The 21,726-nt window shown below is 37.0% G+C and overlaps 1 protein-coding gene across 15 annotated transcripts in view; it reads left to right on the top strand.

Moving 5' to 3' along the window:
• Positions 1 to 21,726, top strand: part of ank1a (ankyrin 1, erythrocytic a) — a 79,255-nt gene that overhangs the window by 5,558 nt on the left and 51,971 nt on the right. For 11 of the 15 annotated variants that reach the window (XM_084113620.1, XM_084113612.1, XM_084113622.1 and 8 more), the window contains 22 exons: positions 248 to 346; positions 4,727 to 4,825; positions 6,230 to 6,328; positions 6,581 to 6,679; positions 7,641 to 7,826; positions 9,047 to 9,145; positions 9,226 to 9,324; positions 9,409 to 9,507; positions 10,466 to 10,663; positions 10,780 to 10,878; positions 12,093 to 12,191; positions 14,014 to 14,112; positions 15,044 to 15,241; positions 15,343 to 15,441; positions 16,509 to 16,607; positions 16,723 to 16,920; positions 18,572 to 18,670; positions 19,040 to 19,138; positions 20,279 to 20,377; positions 20,481 to 20,573; positions 20,657 to 20,729; positions 20,875 to 20,895. In XM_084113620.1, coding sequence (XP_083969746.1) covers positions 248 to 346; positions 4,727 to 4,825; positions 6,230 to 6,328; positions 6,581 to 6,679; positions 7,641 to 7,826; positions 9,047 to 9,145; positions 9,226 to 9,324; positions 9,409 to 9,507; positions 10,466 to 10,663; positions 10,780 to 10,878; positions 12,093 to 12,191; positions 14,014 to 14,112; positions 15,044 to 15,241; positions 15,343 to 15,441; positions 16,509 to 16,607; positions 16,723 to 16,920; positions 18,572 to 18,670; positions 19,040 to 19,138; positions 20,279 to 20,377; positions 20,481 to 20,573; positions 20,657 to 20,729; positions 20,875 to 20,895 — 2,452 coding nt within the window. The remainder of the gene's footprint in view (positions 1 to 247; positions 347 to 4,726; positions 4,826 to 6,229; positions 6,329 to 6,580; positions 6,680 to 7,640; positions 7,827 to 9,046; positions 9,146 to 9,225; positions 9,325 to 9,408; positions 9,508 to 10,465; positions 10,664 to 10,779; positions 10,879 to 12,092; positions 12,192 to 14,013; positions 14,113 to 15,043; positions 15,242 to 15,342; positions 15,442 to 16,508; positions 16,608 to 16,722; positions 16,921 to 18,571; positions 18,671 to 19,039; positions 19,139 to 20,278; positions 20,378 to 20,480; positions 20,574 to 20,656; positions 20,730 to 20,874; positions 20,896 to 21,726) is intronic. The other 4 variants (XM_084113623.1, XM_084113614.1, XM_084113621.1 and 1 more) reach the window with 1 other exon arrangement.

The raw sequence follows: 21,726 nt of genomic DNA on the forward strand, positions 1-21,726 counted from the left end.
TTAGTTTTTCTGGTGTTGCCCCATTTAGTTGTTGTTCCTGTCTTTAAAAAATGATACTACTATTAATCAAATTTCATGTCACGATTGTTATCTTATTAAACACTCGTGAGATTCTACGATTTTACAAGTCTGTGAAAATACAGAATGGCTGGCCTATAAAGCCTTTCGTTTTCATGTTATGATTATGTCAAAAACTCTTATTTTATAAATTCTATCTTCCTGTATTACTTCCTGTATTTTTCCTCAGGATGCCACCACCAGTTTCCTCCGTGCAGCTCGCTCAGGTAATATGGACAAGGCTCTAGACCACATCAAGAATGGCATCGACATCAACACAGCCAATCAGGTAAGACTCCCTCAACTCAGCCAATCATGCCATCTGTGGTTTTTCAAAAGAGGAACACATTTGTCTGATTGACAGCTATCATTGTAGTCCATTGGGCTTCTGAAGCTTAGAGTCACAGCCAGGCTTCAGTAAGAGATAAAATGTCATCTTGCAGATCAGATCGTCTTACAGATAAATACGTGATCTTAAAAATGTGCTCTCAGAGCGTTTGTTCCCTGATGAAAAATCCAGCTTAAAGGGGAACTATGCAGTTTTTTTAGCTTAATTTACCTTAACTGAACAGCTTCGGAGTCATTGGATTGGTTATATGACTTTTTTCGGGGTTGAATGGTGGCCGTCTCGCTTCCCCTTAGCGCCTGTGAGCGGAAAAACACCCTTGCAACTTTGGGCCGGCGGTCAGGAAGTATCGCGTGATATCAGGACGAATTGCTTTACGCCACTGCACACAGACACGTATATATGCTAGCCTTCTGTGTATCATACATACCTTCTTTGAAAACAAATGACCAGAGGGAGAAGATGGGAGGAGGGAGAGTCGCCAACGAGTTTTTACGACAGTGTTGTCAAACATCTATTAGAGAAACCTGCGAGCAAAAAGCGAAGAAATTGCCAAAACTGCATAGCTCCGCTTTAACCAAGCATGATTTCCATGTTGGTCCAGGCTGGTTTATGCTGGATAGAGTGATGGTGGACCAGTCATGCTGTTCTCAAGCAAAACTAAGCATCCCTTTTCTGGTCTCCGCATGCAAAACATGTCTTGTGCTGGTGACCCGCACACTGTTGCATGTGCTCAAATATTGCACAGGGCCACCTTACTCGCATGTAGCGCGACATCATTATTTCTGTGAAGTGGCAACAGTTCTTACTCTTTTAAAAATAAAGGTTCCAAAAGGAGAGTTTTCGCAGTGATGCAAAAGAGGAATCATTGTTTCACTTTATTTTGATGGTCCCTTAACACATTCTGTTGACTATAAGTAACATTGCACCTACCTGTACATGTCTACTAACTCTCATTAGAGTATTAGTACAATATTAGTAGATTGGTAGGGTTTGGGTTAGAATGAGTTGACATTTAGTTGCAAAGTTACTTATAGTCAGTATAATATCTGTTGAGGAGCATCACAATAAAGAGTTAGCAGATATGAATTAGACAGTCTACTAATACTCTAATGCGAGTTAGTTGACATGTACAGGTAGTTGCAAAGTTACTTATAGTCCACAGAATATTCAAAAGGGACCATCAAAATAAAGTGTTACGGGAATCATGTTTGGTTTCCCAAAGAAACTTTGAGTGATCAGTTCTTAAAAGAACCATTTTTTTCTTAGTGTGAAGAACAATTTAAAAAAAATTTACTATAAAGGACCTTTTGTGGAATGTAAAACTTCTATGGATGTTAACGGTTCTTCATGGAACCATCAATGTCAATAAATAAACTTTATTTTAAAGAGTGAGAGCTGCCGAGCAGAAGAACCTTACCTATAATGGGAAGGGGATCCATATTTTTCTGGACTCAGAGATGGCAAAGCACAGGGTAGAGAGCAACTTTTGGGATAAGCCAGGGATTCGGCATGGAACGCCTTTCCCAGCCAGGTTAACAGGGAACTTCAACAGCAGCGAAACTGTATTCACAGTTGATGGCATCAATGCTATACATAAGTGATGGAGATCAGGAGAGTATAGGTTTAATCTTTATTGATAAATATGTTCTTCTTCATCTGAAGTTGATGTTTACGAGTTATATGGTGCGAGTTTGGACACTCCTGCATAGATTACGAGTCTTTTAATCTGATTTTTGTGCTGAAACAGTTGGTACACGATATGATGGTGGCAGTTGCATAAACGTTTGCAGTAAACATGAAGTCAGAAGAGGAGATAGCTTTGCCATAGCTTTGGAAATGGATTCTTCAAGCTGAGGAAATCAATGCCTGTTCCGAGATGCAATAGTGATATCTGATTCATGAAAGAGCTGGCTCTTTTCAATGAACCTGTTCAATCGGTTCGCAGATCGCACTGAATGATTCGTTAGAGAATTGGACTGATCCGATTGTAGCTGTTTTTGACTCAAAAACACACAATGATCCAATTCAAATGATCGGGTCTGAGCAAGTCTTCATGCCTGACTCTAAATGTGCCAAGACTCGCGAGATTCCCAGAGCTTGAGTACACATGTGACTGACGGTCTGAAAGTAAGATACTAATGCTGATTTTTATAATGACTGTCCATTATTTCTGAACTAACTGAATCTACTGTAACAGGGTGAGCTGCCCTGTCTTAGCCCTAGCCAACTGGATATATTTACTTACCTACTTTACCTTAGTGGACCTGTGGGGGAAAAAATGATTGTAAATGTTCTGTCTCCATGCCTGAATCCACTTTTTAATGGCACTGCATGTCTATTGTGCACAAATGCTATTGTGTGTGTGCCCAGTAGTTGCATTCATGTCCACTTGTTTTCCCTTTAGCCTGTTTTTACCCTGACATTTCCTGCTGTGGGGTGGGTCTATCAGGAACGCCAGCAGTAATTGAGATGATAATGCCCTTTGATTAATGACCACATGTGTTGCGAGTGATGACTTCAGCACTTTTCTCCATTTAGTCCTCATACTGTAGCAAACGTGTGAGCAGGTCCTCAGAGCTCTCTGGAGGGTTTCAGTGACCCCGACTACATGCACCACTGAGCTCGTTGAAAAACTCCTTAAGCTGCAAGAAACTGGAGCTAGGATACGCGAAGGCTATACTGGAAAATAATATATTCTTAGTTAGTATTATTGTCTTGCCCTCCATTAAAATATATACTTAAAGCAAGATACGCTCACTTGACAAACAAACTTGTTAAGAGTTATTTTTAGTAAATATATCTTGAATTAAATGTACTATTCTTACCGCATAAGTAAAATGTTTTACTTTCTTTTTTAAGTTTAAATCTAATACGGTTCCCTATCAGTTGGTCACTCACGACGTACGTATCCGCTCCCTCCTTCAGGGAACCAGGGTTACCATACGTAACCGAGACGTTAAAAAAAAAAATTATTCAATGGGGTAAGAAAATCAAAGGTTTATTGATATACAGTGTATTATATGTTCTCTGGCTTAATATATTGTCCAATTAACTAAAAATACAATAAATATTTTTGTTTGGAGATTTGTGTTGTGTTTGGAATAGAATAGGGTTACTAGCATTCTGCTTAGAGTTTAAACACTACCTTTTCAGGAATAGCATGTTATTCAGTGTACAATATACTCTACAGCAGTGTTATTTTACTATCATTTGCTTATTATTATAGTTTTTAATCAATAATTTGTTGGGATGCACAAATACCACTTTATCCAGAACGAGTCCAGTACCGATAGCCAACGATACCGGTACCGATAGCTGTATTTTCATTGCATTTGCAATTATTTTTAAATAGGTTGTTGTTTTTTTGAATATAGGGGGAACCAGAAGAATATGAATCATATTAGCTGACTTAATTCGTTTTCAATGACGGCTTATAAGGTGCACGTGCATGAGACCCAGAGTTTGACATCTCCACCTCTAAAAGAACAAGCCTTCGTCCTTCGGATGAGACGTTAAACCGAGGTCCTGACTCTCTGTGGTCATTAAAAATCCCAGGATGTCCTTCGAAAAGAGTAGGGGTGTAACCCCGGTGTCCTGGCCAAATTTGCCCATTAGTCTCTGTCCATCATGGCCTCCTAATCATCCCCATATATACTCATTGGCTTCATCACTTTGTCTCCGTTTCGCTGCCGTTTCATCATCCATGTGGTGTTGCACATTGGTGGTTTTTGAGGAGATTCCCCCATGTAAAGCGCTTTGAGTGCTGAGAAAAGCGCTATATAAATGTAATAAGTGAATTAATGAATTGAATTAAGCTTTGTGCGTCCTAGAAATGTTTTAGAAACCATTTGTTGTATGATATTCTTCAGATGCAGCTTTGTAAATGTTCAGTATTTTTTCATCCATCCATCCTTTTTCTTTTGTTTCTTCGTTCCCGTGCTTGTTTCTTTGAGTCACGTTGAGATGGGGTGAGTGGTCTCTACACTCAGAGGGGATAATATCAGCAATGTGAGAAAGGTCCAACCTCACATGTCCTGTGAGGCTGAAGGAAGGCTGTGTGAGGTTAGACCTATCCCACATGGCCCGTATTCTTCCCAGCAAAGAGACCACCGGCCTGCCATCCACCTATCATCATCATCATCATCTTCATCATCATCATCGGTTGATGTCTTTTGACAGTGCTCAATGTGTTTTGTGAGAGTGGGTGTAAACTACAAACCTCCCACTTCCCCATTTCAGTCTCTTCGGGATGTTGCAGTTTGATCTGAGATTGAATAACCTTCAGAGTGAGTTTTCTCTGCTGTCTCTTTCCCTTCACAGAATGGACTCAACGGGTTGCACTTGGCCTCGAAGGAAGGCCATGTTAAAATGGTGCTGGAACTACTGCACCATGGTATTGTACTTGAGACGGCCACAAAGGTAAGAGTCAGAGCTACAAAAAGCCACAAAAAGTATTCGGAAATTAACTCTATCCCCACCATTGACGGAAATGTCCAGCTTTCCGTGTTCTCACTGTTATATGGTAGGGGGCGCTATTACGCATCTTCTGAAAGAGTCCAGAATCTCCTGATCAATAGACATGTGAAACAGAAGCATAAACAAGTGATATTAAATGTCAGCAGATGCATATGTAAAATAACGCGATCACCAACATTAAACAGCATATAAATCAAATTAACGTTTTACGCTTAATGTTACTGAATGAAATGTCGACCCAGGACGAGCTACAGGACTGTGAAGCTTTGGCTGTTGATGGACTCGATCTACTCCATCTGTGTTTTGATCATCATTCTGAATCTGATCCAGACGTAGTCTTTGACAAAAACACGATTTTCTCAGCTTTTGCTCAAAATGTTGCTTTTTTATGAAACTTACCCACATTCAAGTGTTGATAAAAAAGGAATGCATGAAGCTATAGTTAAACAGGGTTTTGTTTTGTTTATAAGCAGCAGGTCTTGTTCTTTATTTTGATATATTACATGTTCAGATATTCATACAAAATATTCTGGGGGCCATGAAACTTTTGTGAAAATGATAAAAAAAATGCTGGCGGTGGCTGGCAACCTTTTTCAAAAACTCTGGTGGGGAAAGAGTTAAAAAAGTATAACATATATATCATTGCATTAGATGCTAGAGCTTTTGGCAGAATTAACTTCACTTTTCGCATTTATTTCGAATACTTTTTGTGGCCACATTCATGATGCAATTAAAAACTTAACACAAAATCTTGATTAGACGCTTCACATGTACCTTAAAAACCATTGCGAAACACTTTAGCATATTTATAAAGTACTTATTATTAAATAATATACATTCAAATAATAATCTTAAGTGCAAACTGATTGTAATGCTTTGGACACTTAATTGCATGTTACAAATGAAAATGTATTATAGTTTAAATGTATATTAAATGCAATCAGCTGAACATTTTGTTTTTTATGCAATTTGATTATTTATATTGTTTTTGAAATATGGTTAAAGTGTACTGCCAAATTTAAAGCATTAAACTAAAATTGTAAAATTGTTTGTAATTTAGTACCTTTATAATTTTTTTTTAAATGTAATATTAAATTAAAAACAATTATTATCAAGTACTTTGTGCTTTAGTATGTTAGACATCAGACAAACAGAATGATTTTAAAACTTTTAATTTGACATTATTACAAAGTGTGCTTAAGCATGTTAAGAAACAGTCATGAAAGTGTATTCTCTTTAAGTACACTTAGTGATATTGCATTCATATTATATTACGTACAAGTGCAGTTTTTAATGTACTGTATAATGCTGGTCATTGAGTCATTAAATCAGATATTTCTCTTGTAGAAAGGAAACACTGCTCTTCACATAGCAGCGTTAGCTGGTCAAGAACAGGTGGTCACTGAGCTGGTCAACTATGGAGCCAATGTCAATGCTCAGTCTCAGGTGAGCAAAAAATAAAAAGGATTTCTTTTAAAATGGGTTTGAGGCATTGAGATGTTGTATTATCTGCGAGCATTTACCTAAGTTGGATGTTTTATACAGTAGTTCATTTGAACAGTTGAATCATTTTGGATTTATGTAGTATTGCTGTCCGAACTAAAATCTCTCTGGCTCTATTGTCATCTGTGTATTTGTGTGCTTGTGTTAGTTTGGGTATTGTATCTGCATATGGGTGTTTATGTCTGTCTGCAACAGAAGGGCTTCACTCCTCTCTACATGGCTGCACAAGAGAATCACCTGGAGGTTGTGAAGTTTCTCCTGGATAATGGAGCCAATCAGACCATTCCAACTGAGGTAATGAAAAGACTTTTAAATAGAGGACTTGTTGTGCAAATCATATTCTTTAAAAGAGTACTTAAGTGTGAACTGAATGTAATGTTTGTGGCATGTTAATTCAAAAATTCAACTGTGATTCGCTCTCAGAATTCAGTGTTTTTGTTGTTGTTTTATTTTACATAAGTGGAAAAGTCATAAAAAAATCCCTCTGAATTCTGAGTGCGAATCACACTTATGTTTTTGAAGCAATTAAAAAGATTAACGCACCTAAATGAGTTAATATATGAGACGAGAGAGTAAACAACTTTGATTCGGCATGTTAATTGCAATTAAATGAAAATGTATTATAGTTTAAATGTATATTAAATGCATTAGAGTGCTTTTTTCATATTGTTTTTTTTTTCACATCTTCATATGCAATTTCATAAGTACTGCTATTGTCTTTGAAATATGGTTAAAGTGACCAACATTTATGGTAAACTAAAATAGATTTCATGTTATTTCTATTCTAACTACTATGTCATGTATTTAAATATATTTGTAATTGCACATTTATAAAGATGAAGTTGCAATTTAGTGCATTAAAAATGTATTCACTTTAAATGTAATATTGAATAACACACTACAGTTCAAATTATTATCGTTTTTTACATGTGCTTCAGTATGTTAGTCAACACATCAAATTAAGTGTACTTCTTTAAAGTGTACTTGTGTATTAAGAAACATAGTCATGAATGTTTACGCTATAAGTACGCTTACAGGTAACTAGCCTTTTATTTCATTATTATTATTGTGTTACATGCAAGTACAGTTTTATAAGATTTGAAGTACACTACAAGTGCACATTCAATATAATTAAGCGCACTTATTTTTGGGTGGGATCACACTGTTGTTCACCTTTAACCTGCTATTTTCTCTCAGGTTATTCAGAGAAACATGGATGTTCCCGTGATGTGTTGTGTGTTTGTCTGTCTCTCAGGATGGCTTTACCCCTCTTGCTGTGGCTCTTCAGCAGGGCCATGAGAATGTGGTGGCCCTGCTCATAAACCACGGTACTAAGGGCAAGGTCCGCCTTCCCGCACTGCATATCGCTGCCCGAAACGATGACACCCGCACTGCCGCTGTGCTTTTACAGAATGACCCCAATCCTGATGTCTTGAGCAAGGTTTGTGAAAACTGATGAAAACGTTCTTTTTCTAAACTACTGGGCATCTAGTATAAATGTAACATTATATTATCTGATTAAATGAGCCAGGTTTGAAGCCGTTCGAAATGTAATGTTTTGGGCGCTTAGTTGCATGGTAATAGCAATGAAATTAAGATATATTATAGTTAAATTTAAATTAGTTTTATGTATTAAGCACTAGGGCTGTGCATTTAATCGAAGTCCTAATAAAATCATGATGTGAGTACATTCTAAAAAAATAAAAAATACTGGGTTGTTTTCAACCCCATGTTTGGGTCAAATATGGACAAACTTAATTTTTTTAATTAAATTTTAAACCCAACTGTTAGAGCTGCCCGATTAATCGTTAAAAGATTGCGATCTCAATTCAAACACCCACATGAAAAAAAACGTGATTCTTAATTTTTCATGCCACTATACCTATGGTTGGGTTTGCCCATATTTGACCCAAACATGGGTTGAAACAACATTTTCTGAATGCAGCGTGTCTAAATCTAGTGCGAGAACAGAAAACAGCATATAGTATTTAGCTCTGAGTTTCTCTTGTTCCTGTTGATTCTCATCATTGTTTAATGTGTTATGTGCATTTTCATTACCTGAAGTATCTCCTGAGTATTTGATTTCTTGGATTAAAGACTATTGAAGTTAATATTTTTGAGTCATTCACGTTGGATTGTGTGACATAGCCATACATTATATTGATTTTACAACAGTTAAATTGTTGTGACCAACATTAACCAGCTGAAGGTTGCACTGCAAGCCTGACTTACTGCTTTAATCTGTGTAAACACACACTATTGTTCAAAGGTTTGGGGTCAGTAAGATTACATTTTTTAAAGAAATTAATACTTTTATAAAGCAAGAATGCATTAAGTTGATCAAAAGTGATAGTAGAGACTTTTGAACTTTCATCAAAGAATCCTGAAAAACAAAAACATTTTCCAAAAAAACATTAAGCAGCAAAACTTTCAACATTTATAATGAGAAATGTTTTACATTTTAAACTATCTCACAATAGTGCTGTTTTTACTGTATTTTTAATCAAATAAATGCTTCTTTCAAAAACATTCAGAGTTCTTACAGAGCCCAAACTTCTGAACGGTAGTGTGTACAGTTCATTGAAATCTGCACTGATATTGAAGCAATCAGAGGAACAACTGTTACTGGTTACTAACTCAATTTCCCATGATCCTCTGCAGACAGGCTTCACACCACTCCATATCGCAGCCCACTATGAAAACCTGAATGTCGCACAGCTGCTTTTAAACCGAGGAGCTGATGTGAACTTCACACCCAAGGTCTGTCTTTTATAAACGCTTCTGCACTGATCCTCAAGTCTATTTAAAGCTACGTGCAAACCAGTGTGTTTTTCTTTCAGAATGGGATCACACCTCTACATATTGCATCCAGGAGAGGAAATGTTATCATGGTCAGACTTCTGCTGGACCGAGGAGCAAAGATTGATGCTAAGACAAAAGTATGTTATAAAGTTATAATTCTAAACATTAACGTGACTAGAGGATTTGTATACACGTTTGTTGTTCCTCCCTTGTCATCACAGGATGAGTTGACTCCTCTTCACTGTGCTGCCAGAAATGGCCATGGGAGAATAATCGAGATCCTTCTGGACCAAGGAGCCCCAATACAGGCCAAGACCAAAGTAAGCATACACCCAAACACTTGGCGTTTACATATAGCCACAAAACATTTGACATCGAGACCCCCTAATTTTGTGGTGTAGTCACATGGTGTTCTGAAGTAACCAATAAAAAAAGAAATAATCCAACATCACCAATCCTGAATCTCTTTGATTTGGTTCACCTTGGTCAATTTCATCAGCATAGGTCAAGCTATTGTTCTTGTATGGCAATTATGCAAGAATTTATCCCACCAAAAAACTGCCATTTTTAGGTATTATTACATTTTATTTACTGAATTTGCAGCTTTGCATCCAAACAGCGTGTTTGGAGAAAATAGAAAAATTGAAAGTCGCATATCTTGACTGAATATTTACACTGAAGATCGAATTTCAAATTACTTTCTTTTTTTTTGGTCATAGTTCCCAATAGTCTGTGTCATCAGTGCAAATATAATAATATGCATTAATTAAAAAAAAAATCCACTCCAAAAACATTTAGGATTAATTTATTTGAATTGCATATAAAAATTCCATTTATTTGGCTTATAAATTAATAAACTTAATGTGATGCATATTTGTCATAAATGAAACAGGTATGATTTCTGCAAAGTTTATTATTACCTATTTGCATCTATTTGATTAGATTTAAATAATAATAATAAAAAATCATTTGTTCATATTGATTAGAATCTGCATAAATCTGTATATTGTGAAAACAATTACATTTATTCAGTTATAAAGTATAAACATGGTTAAAATATTTCTAGTTGTGGAACAAGAAATATTCAATTGAAATGAATTTGTTGATGATAAATATATAAACCTGGTTATTGTGTATTTTAAACACATTCAGTTCAGAAATCTAACCTGAAGGAAAAGTAAAAAAATTAAATAAAATAAAAAAACCTGCTTGATTGCCAGAAATGTGAAAGAAAGTGCATTTGGCAGCTCTAAATGTTCCCATATGTTCACTGCACAGAATGGCCTGTCGCCAATACATATGGCAGCCCAGGGCGATCATTTGGACTGTATCAAACAGCTATTACAGTACAATGCAGAGATTGATGACATCACTCTAGACCACCTGACACCACTGCATGTGGCGGCACACTGTGGACATCATCGCGTGGCCAAGGTGCTCCTGGACAAAGGAGCCAAACCAAACACCCGTGCTCTGGTTAGTACACGTATAAAAGGCACACATGGCACAGCTAATGCTAATATTAACATTTACCCTGTTGTTCTGAAAATAAAATTGCACTTATATATAAATATTTGTCCACTCATGCTTAGAATGGCTTCACGCCACTCCATATTGCCTGTAAGAAGAACCACATGCGTGTAATGGACTTGCTATTAAAGCATTCTGCGTCCCTGGAGGCGGTAACAGAGGTGAGCAACAGGATCATTTCACAGTGTAAAATACTGTAAATACTGTTTAAATTAAAATTATTGTAATGTATTCACTGGTTTTAACTGAGTTCTAGAAGTCATTGTATTTGTTTGGTGTATTGGGGACTTTTATTATGAATTTTACCTTGTATCTTGATTGTCAAACCAAGAGCAACCCATAGCACAGTTGAGTTAGCTTCTAAAGGTGTATCATTGTGCTGCCAAAAAGCATGTTTTCCCATTGGCATCCATGCAAAAATAGCTGTATATTCCAACAAAATATACTTTTTTTGCAAGAAGCAGGATCTAGTTGCAGTAAATGCATTTATTTACATAAGCAAACAAAACGAAACATTGGAATATCAACTCAAGAGCAAAAGGAATACACAAACCAACATAGTATGAGATGAGTATGAACTAAACGAGACAGAGACAAAGGTTGTGTTCGAAATCGCACCTTATATCGTTAAATAGAGCACTATTTGAGGGAACAGCCATTTGTAGTGGTGTCCGAAACCATAGTGGACATTATTGAGTGCACTTATTCAATCCCATAACGCAGCGCAATAACGAGTGTACAAACAATGTACACTCGGTGGCTAGAGAATACCCATAATGCACTGTGACCGAAAGAATTCCCTCGTCTGACCAGAAGATGGCGCCGCAGCTGAATCCTCCATTTTCCAAACCGCTGGTCCAATGTGGCTACAGCGTATATCATACAGTATAAATTCCTGAATGTGCAATACAATGTGACTTATACCGATGTAGCTTATCTGTGTGTGTGTTTTTTTTCCTCTCAACAATGCAATTTTGACTCGGAAAGTACAGTAACGATATCACAGCTCAGGATACAGTAGATGCTACTAAGAGCTACAGGATTGTCCTATCAGCCACCAATACATCAGTTTTATCAGGACTTTATTTTTGTGGCTCAATGGTTATTATTATCATTAGATGAATGGTAGATTTCTCCAGATTTTATAGACCTATTGGGAGAAAAGGACATGGCAGACAAAAAATCCACCAAAGCATAAAAACAGATACAGTGATTCATTAAGACTGGGAATGAATTTCACGTCAAGAACAATAAAAAGGAACATGCATTTTAGGTAGTTTACATTTTGAGTAGAGCGAAGTCTACTAAAGAGGTGTGAGCATTATCACAATTTCAGGCCATGACATGTTTAGTTCTTTGTGTTTCTTTCCGACAGTCAGGGTTGTCCCCGCTGCATGTGTCTTCCTTCATGGGTCATCTGAATATAGTGAAGATACTAATGCAGAAAGGAGCATCACCGCATGCCTCAAACGTGGTAAGCGACAAAGTGAAATATCAGCTGTGAAAGCAATGCACTGAAGTATGTTAAAATAAGGCCACGTCAACATGGAGTTTAACCTTCTGAAAGCAACATTTTCCTCACACAGTTTTATCTCTAGGTCAGGGATGGGCAGCTTCGGTCCTGGAGAGTTTAACTCCAACCCTGATAAAAAAAACAAAACCTGTAGTTCTCTAGTAATCCTGAAGACACTGATTAACATGTGTTTGATTAGGGTTTGAGTCAGGGGCGATTCTAGGATTTTCATTTTAGGGGTGCTCAGCCCCCAATGAGGGTATGATTTAAAAAAAAAAAAGTTAGTTTATGGTCTAATGCGCATTATTAACTAGTTTCATTCATTCATCCATTAACATGGATATGGCAGGGTTTTATAATCACTGAGGTACCGAATGCGAGGTATTTAGGGGGGTTCGGGGGCATGCTCCCCTGAGAAAATTTTGATTTCTCTGATCTACATATGTGCATTTTAAGATGTTTTGAAGGCCAAAAAAATTGAATAACAACAGCTTTAAAACCATGTGCGGGCAGCTGTTTATTTTCCACACCTCATCAGCATCACACTCTTTTTCTCTTTGTTTTTCTCTTGCTCTGTCTTTTCCCCTCCTAAAGCTGAGCTTTGACTGATATAGGCTTTTCATTTTTGTCTGTCAGTGAAGAAAGTAAACATAGGGTCAACTGATAGGTTGATTCATGAATCATTTTCTCAGACAAAGCTACCAGGAAAGCTAGGTAACTAAGTTTATTAAATTCATTCACAATATGTACACATTCATTATTGATCTAGGCCTAATACATGGCCGTAGACAGGGCTTTATAATCAAAGAGGTCATAAATTTGAGGTTGTTATGGGGTTAAACATTTTTATTTCTCTGATATGTGCATTTCAAGACGTTTGAGGCCAAAAAAGGATAAGAAATAGATTTAAAACCTGCTCTCTCCTCATCTCCATCACTCTGTCTTTTTCTCTCAGTCTCCTGATCTTGCCCTGTCTCTTCCCCTCTAAAGCTGAACTTTTTTAATTTACTGAAGGCTACAAATTGTATTATATTAATTCTCAACATGTACACATGCATTATTAATCTTGTGCCTATGAAAACGGCTTTGTTAATGTTTCTTGTCCCCTCACAATGACATAATTACACGTTATAGGCCTATTTTCAGCTCAAAATGGCGAAATTAGACAAAGGTTTATTAATTTTCTAATTATTTTTGTCATTCGTTTAACATTTATGACCTAAAAAACTGTCAAATATAAAATGTTTAGTTTAGCTACTTACATCTTCTTAACTCGCACTTGACCGTAAACTGAAGCGTCAGTCGTGCTGCTAAAATTCGCGCTCAGCAGCTTCTGTGAACATAAAGCCCGCCTACTTTGATTTGATTGGTCATCTCAAATATTCTGACATTGACGAGAAGTGAAAGACCAATGAGGCTCAGATGAACAAACACACACACACACACGCGCGCCTCTGTTTCTGACCTGCGCTCTGCTTGGCGCTGCTGCGGATTGAAGATGAAGAACATTATTTAACCTTGTCAAAGACAAAAAAAATATATATTTTTTTAGAATAACAACATTTCTTACTCCAAGTTTTAGGGGTGCTGAGCTCCTTTTTAGGGGTGCTGAAGCACCCCTAAAAAGGGGCTAGCCTCGCCCATGGTTTGAGTTAAACTCTGCAGGACAGACGCCCTTAGGACTGAAGTTACCCATCCCTGCTCTAGGTGTTTTAAGATGTTGACTGCGAGCTGAGATGTTGCTGTGATCTTACTGTGCGTATCCATTAATGTGTGCTTGTAGAAAGTGGAAACGCCTCTGCACATGGCATCTCGAGCTGGTCACTGTGAAGTTGCTGAGTTCCTGTTGCAAAACGCAGCTCCAGTGGACGCCAAAGCCAAGGTACATTTCACTTTATGTTATTTTGTTGTGTTTAGTTGTTGTGACATTTAATGTAATTTTGGTTTAGTTTAGTTTGTATATGTTGGACTTTTATTCTCTTTAAGCAAAATGAGGAAAAATTGTATTTCATGGAAATGATTTTCCTTGCCTCATTTACTATACGCAGTTCTATGAATATGCAAATGAGCCCCACCTCCACTCACTCACTCAGCTCAGAGATCCACTGGTTGACGATCACACGTTGATCTGATTGGTTACAAGGTAGTTTGTGACGTCAGAAACGCCAGCGATTTCAAAGCGTGTTTTTGAGACTGTCTTTGGTTCACTGCAGTTTTAAGGAGAAAATACTCAGCAATGGTGTCGACTTATGAATTTACACATGGTTTGTCTTAAAGCATATTAACAACACCACATAGACATATAAACAACATTAAAAGCTTGATTTTCACTACAAGGGGACTTTAACTAACTATTAACTACTAGTTTTGCCTGAATAAACTCCTGATTACTGCTTATTAATAGTTAGTAAGGTGGTTATTAAGTTTAGTTATGGGTTTAAGGGATGTAGAATAAGAGCATGCAGATTAAAGTATCAATATGTGCTTTATAAGTACTAATAAACAGCCAATATCCTAGTAATATGCATGCTAATAAGAAACTAGTTAATAGTGAGAATTGGACCCTAAAATAAAGTGATGTCAAATATAGTCAAATAAAACCTGTATGTATAATAATATATAATATTATAAAACATATTATAATATATATACCTGTATACCTGTGTATATATATAAAAACAAATCTACATTTTTAACATAATATAAATACAATTTGAGAAGACCTAATAAATATGGCCGTAACAAAGTTTTTTTATTTTTGCGTGTATCATGTTATTAAAAAAGTATCACTTCTGGATGTTCTCCTCCATCAGGATGACCAGACGCCGCTACACTGTGCAGCCCGCATGGGCCACAACGAGATGGTGAAGCTCCTGCTGGAGCACAAAGCAAACCCCGACTCCAACACAACAGCAGGACACACTCCACTGCACATCGCCGCCCGCGAGGGACACACACAAACTGCCAGCATCCTCCTGGACGTCAACGCCCAGCTAACCAAAATGACCAAGGTACAGTGCTCTACCCAAGACCTAAGCCACCAGCATATTGTGTGAAATTAGATTTGGTTTTGTACTGAAACTCTCTCTGCTGTTGGGTTGGTGTCATGCAGAAAGGCTTCACTCCTCTTCATGTGGCGGCCAAATACGGGAAACTGGACGTGGCAGTGCTGCTTTTAGAGAGAGGAGCCAATCCGAATGCTGCAGGCAAAGTATGAATCAGCTGCATGCATTTATACGCATTTATACGCATTTATAGTTCATTCTATAGCTATTTATATAGATAGAATGGTTACACTTTATTTTAAGGTGTCATTGTTACAATGTTTTTATACATTTAAGTACTGAGTAATATTATCTAACAACATGTATTTAGGATTAGGATTTGGTTGAGGGTTAGTTGCATGTAATTATGTATAATTTACTGTTATTACTATGGTAAGTACATGTAACATGTAACAAGGACACTGTCAAATAAAGTGTTACCGATAGAATTAGTGGTTGACTGAAATGGGTCTTTCAATGGCTTGTGTATCGACATGTGTAAACAGACACAACCAATTTGAAATTCAGTAACATAGTCAGTAACTATAATCTGATTACAATTTAACATATAACATGCAATTCTGGGTATATTACTTACAAATTGTAGTCGGTTACTGATTCCTGATTACATGACAAAAATTGCAGTTCGTAATTTAGATTACTCATTTTAGGCAATGTATTCTGACTACTTTTTGCTTACTTTTATAGGATAGGATAATCTTGTACCATATTGATATAAATTTACTAAGAGAAAGAAATGATATTCCAGTCTTTGTTATCAACATCATGAAGGGTTTCCTAGACTGGGGTTCATGGTGGAACTGCTGGCGGTTCATGAGTTTAATGAAAAGCTATTAAGCAATTAAGTTTTAAAAATAAAATAAAAAAAATTTGTTTTGTTTACTTGCACGCCATGTGACCATTAATCGACATCAGATTAATTGTATTACTTATCTAATTTATTAACTTCAAGTAAAGATATTAGGTCAAAGAGGTTCAGCTGCGAAAAAAGTTGGGAAATCCTACATTTAAGTGGCCTTTTATTTCATTAATATGAGATTATCTGGAAGTATTTTTTTTAAATATACTTTTAAAATTTGAAGTGCACAATCAACATAATTAAGCACACTTATTTTTTCAGTGGTAGTACTACTAGTGTTCTATCATTCATATCTATTGCATTTTCATTGTGTATTATCGATGGTAGTGATGTAAGATGCCTTCTCCTCCACAGGTCGGACTCACGCCGTTGCATGTGGCCGTCCATCATAACAATCTAGACGTGGTCAATCTTTTACTCGGCAAAGGGGGATCGCCACACAGTGCCGCTCGAGTATGACGCTATTATTGCCCTGCTTGACTCTGCAAAAACTCACAGTCTTAATCATTATTTTCAACTAGTTTATTTTAGCCACAAAGTGCATAAACTTGCTGATTTTTGTCCTCAGAATGGCTATACTCCGCTCCATATTGCTTCGAAGCAGAACCAGGTGGAGGTAGCGAGTAGTTTACTGCAGCATGGAGCTTCTGCCAACGCTGAGTCACTGCAAGGGGTCACACCTTTACACCTCGCATCCCAAGAGGGACAACCAGACATGGTGTTGCTGCTGATCTCAAAGCAGGCCAATGTAAATCTGGGCAATAAGGTGAATTTATCATGCTTACATTATTGCACCCTTTTTTAAAGCAAGGATCCCCCACACACACACACACACACGCACGCACACACATTCCAAAAGCAGTCTCATTCATGAAAAGAGCAAAAACAACATAGATTTGCTTGAATAGCAGTGATTGTATGACAGCAAAAGGAGTAATATCATGAGGATTCGAAATGTCCTTGATCATTTGAGAAAAAATCACTTGATGTACTCAGGTATGTTGGACAATCACCATGTAATTATTGCCAAAAAGATCAAATCTGTCTGGGTGATCAGGACGCTGGCGATTTATGCACTGGCACTGAAAAAATTAAATAGCTCAAGTTGCTGCTTTTTATAGTTTATGTCTCACAATTCGGACTTTATTACTCGAAATTGCAAGTTTATATCTCAGTTCTGAGACAAAAAGTCTGAACTTTATTTTCTCAGAATTGCAACTTTATATCTGCAATCTGTACTTTATAAATTGTAATTGCAAGTTTAAATCTCATAATTCTGAGAAATAAAATCAGATTTGCGAGCTATAAGTCAGAAAAAAAAAAAATATATATATATATATATATATATATTTCATGGCAGAAACTAGCTTCCATATCTTAGTGATTCAGTTTTTGAAGGATGGAGAAGTACAAATGAATAAATAAAACATTTATGCCACTTCTGTGTCAGATTATAAAGTCTGCTCCTGTTGTAAAGTTTTCTTTCATCGAAGCAGAGACCAGGAGACAGTTGGGATCGCGTTCAACGGAAGTTATTCTTTATTGAGAACTCCGCTGTACGTTGCTGTAGTACTTCCAACATGATCTAACTCAAACATTATACATTTACAGTTATATACCTTCCAAGGGGGAGGGACGTTTGGAGGTGGAGACAAATCAAGACAAAGCATAGGCATGATTTGATCAATCAAGTCAAAACCAGTTTGGCAGGTTATCCGGCTTGCTCAAGAGAGACAGAACTAATCAGCATAACACTATTATTCAAATGATCCAATCAGCCTGACGGTATCACCCATATCTTCACATGATCACAGAGACAAAAGCACAGCTGTACATTGAGCTTACTGGGCAGGAAATGCATAAGGACAAAGGGTGAGGGTGAGAGTCTCAGGAATTGACTCATTTAGAGAACAACACTGGCAGGAATCTCTTGATATAATCACCATAACCGCTGCTAAACTTTCTCAGTCTATATTGGAATCTAAATTAAAACATTTAATAAATTTGTAATCCAACACTCCTCTCTAAGATGGCTTAGATGTAAGAAGTAAAAGTAGATGTAAGATCATATCAGTATGCAAATATTGCAATAATGTCATGGTAACACTTTACAGTGAGGTTGTAATTGTTAACACTAACAATGAACAAGATCAGTATACAGCATTAGGTCATTTATCTTAATGTTAACTTACACATATACTAATGCATTTCTTAACATTTATAATAGCTTAAATCGTTAACATTAATTAATACTTTAGTTATATTGAAGAATGTCTGTAACCAAACAGACTTCTATTATATATGTTTTATGTATTATATTTGTATGGAGTCAAGAGGCTCGAGCCATTTAGAGTTGTGATAGCATGTTATGTCTCTCTTTATGTCCATAAAATGACAGGTGTGTTGTGTGTCCTCAGAGCGGTCTGACCCCTCTTCACCTTGTGGCTCAGGAGGGGCATGTTGGGATTGCTGATATACTAGTGAAACATGAGGCGTCCGTCTACGCTGCCACACGGGTAAAAACTGCAATATGTTGTTTTTCTACAGAGTGCACTTAATGATTCACATTATTATTGATAATAATCAATGACTGCGTTTACATGTGCACTAATAATTTGAGTAAGGACACAGTAAGAAGTTTACATGACACGAGCAAACCTCTTCACTCCTGTTTAAATGCAATTTTCATCATTCTCATTATTAATCGCTAAAAATTGTGGTTATTTTTACTGCCATTCTTCACATACCCCAATGCACAGCACAGATGATGAACTCTGTATAGTTGATGTGTTACTGTCCTCTGTACATGCCTAAAATGTCTTCATTTCGATGTTTTTGACAAATGTAGTCAATGATTATGATCATCACTGTTGATTTCTCTTCAGATGGGTTACACTCCCCTTCATGTGGCTTGTCATTACGGCAATATCAAGATGGTAAAGTTCCTCTTACAGCAACAGGCCAACGTAAACAGCAAGACCAGGGTAAGTGAAATATTGCTTTTGCTTTGTTCAGTTGTTTCACTTTTCAAACGTTCAACTTCGTCTCAGATGTTCTCCCTTAGATTCCTAATCCTAGACCAGGAATACGAATCAGTATGTTGACAATTGACATCCGTGCAGTTTATGACATTGCTGATATCTGAATAGACAAATTATTTTTCTCAGAAGACAAATCTGAGAAGCAAGAGTGTCTGGTCGCTCTCTAGCAGAAACAAGTGACATGTTAAAGAGATCTTATGGGCCCTATTTTAACGATCTGAAACGCAAGTATCAAACACGTAACGCAAGTAACTTTGTGGGCGGATCTCAGAAACGCAAATCTAAAATGTGTTGGTCTGAAGTAGCTTCATTACTCATAGGTGTGGTTTGGGTGTAACGTGAAATAAACCAATCAGAGCGACATCTCACATTCCCTTTAAGAGCAGGCGCGCTTGTTCCATGGCGGATTGCTATTATAACGGCGGATTTGCCAGGCGCACGCCAGGAGCGCTTCACAGCCGAGGAGACCGACGTTCTCGTCAGGGCCGTAAAACACAGAGAAGTGACATTGGGGATGGAGAAACACACCCAAATTAGCTTCGCTTAAACAGGCGTATAATAATTTGAGTAAATGTGTAGGCTAGATTTATGCCTATTTTTTACACATCTTCATAGACACCACAATGATTTCCCTCGTGTGTTAATATTTTTCCTTTTTAATTATGTATGGTTTGCAAAAATGTGAACTACTGTGTCTGTGTAGATGAGAGAAGCAAAGTGTATGCGCCTTGTGCACATGCTACATTATGGCCAAGCATGCGCCCTTAAAATAGCATCTGAAAAACGCGCACTGACTTTAGACGAGGTTTCTCCTGGTCTGTGGCGGAATTGTTTTCTGAAACTGCAAAATAGCATCAGGGAACGTTTGCGCCGGATCACGCCTCCTCTTTTCTCTGAACCGCCCCCGGGAGCGCAAGTTCATTCCCTAATTTACTGACGTGCGTCTGTGGAGGGAAAAGTCCGCTGTGCGTCAGGTGCAAAATAGGAATGATACATGCGTCGGTGTACAAAGTCAATTGCGCTGGGTGCAAGATAGGGCCTTATGTGTGATTGTTCTTTCTGTCTTCTCCGTGGGACTGTTAGATGGGGTATATGCCGCTCCATCAGGCTGCTCAACAGGGCCATACGGACATTGTGACGCTTCTCCTGAAACATGGCGCACAACCAAATGAAATTACATCTGTAAGAGCCCAGACACTTTTAACTAATTACCGTCATTGATTTTTTTTAATATGCTGGACATTGACTGATGAAATGAACTCAATAATATTTCCATCTGCTATAGAATGGCACATCAGCTCTTGCCATTGCAAAGCGACTTGGATACATCTCAGTCATTGACGTGCTCAAACTGGTCACCGAAGAGACAGTCACTATGGTAAGTTACATTTTTCATATAATTAATCTGATACTATGGCTGCTATAAAATAAACTTTGTCGTAATAAACATTTTCCTTTAAGACCACCACAGAAAAACATCGCATGAGTTTCCCAGAGACAGTTGATGAGATCTTGGACGTGTCTGAAGATGAAGGTAAATACAGCTCTCGATTTAATTTCATGGTCTGTTTTAGAGTTGTTAATATTTTAATACGAAGACGTACAATAAGTTGAACTTTTTTAAAAATGAGTGGGCATTTAAAGAGCATCCTGAAGTAGACTCCTCTTGGTTTTTCTAGGAATTGCACAGCTAACGTTAGGTATGAATTTCCCTCTTTTTTCTTCGTACAGTGACTTCATTTCAAGCGCGCGCGCACACACACACAAACACATTGTCATTCTCTGGTGCACTTTGACTGTTATGATGGACATGTCATCAGCATGTGTGCATTTGTTAATAAGCCTTCCAAAATACTTAACTATTCCTGAAACCTCTCCCACTAACCTGCTACATCTCCTTTTACATTTTCTTTCTGGATTAGCACAGATTTTCTTGAATTTAGTTATCTGGGTAAAACAGTTATATCCTGCAGTACCTGTATAAAGATATACGCACAAACTTGTGTGATTGAAAGTTCAGTGGGCCAGGAACAAAAAGTGAAGCATTATATCGTAACTCTTGTAATGCATAAATAAACTTTATACATCTGTTGCATTTACTTAAGCTTATAAAACAGTAATAACTTCATAATTTCTTTTAACTAAAACCATATGGTATCTGTTCAGTAACTTCTCATTAATGAGTGAATTAAATATTATCATGTTTTTTGAAAATTGATACATTTTTTGAAATATAAAATTTTAGTTTTACAAAGCATATCGTTTCATTTTCGTACTAAAAACTATGGATTTTTGTAGAAATTGTTATGTAACTCTTTCGGGTCAAAATGGACCTGAATGCATTAGGAGGGTTAATTTTTTTGTTTTTTAGTTTTAACTTTATTTTAGGTGTCCTTGTTACAGTGTGATTATACAAATAAGTGTCGCGTAATATTAATTAACAACATGTACTTACTCTATAATTAGGGTTAGTTGCGTGTAATTATGCATAAATTACTGATATTATTATAACTATAGAAAATACATGTAAG

This window comes from Abramis brama, assembly GCF_963993115.1.
Source record: "Abramis brama genome assembly, chromosome: 5".
In the NCBI taxonomy this organism is placed as follows: domain Eukaryota; kingdom Metazoa; phylum Chordata; class Actinopteri; order Cypriniformes; family Leuciscidae; genus Abramis; species Abramis brama.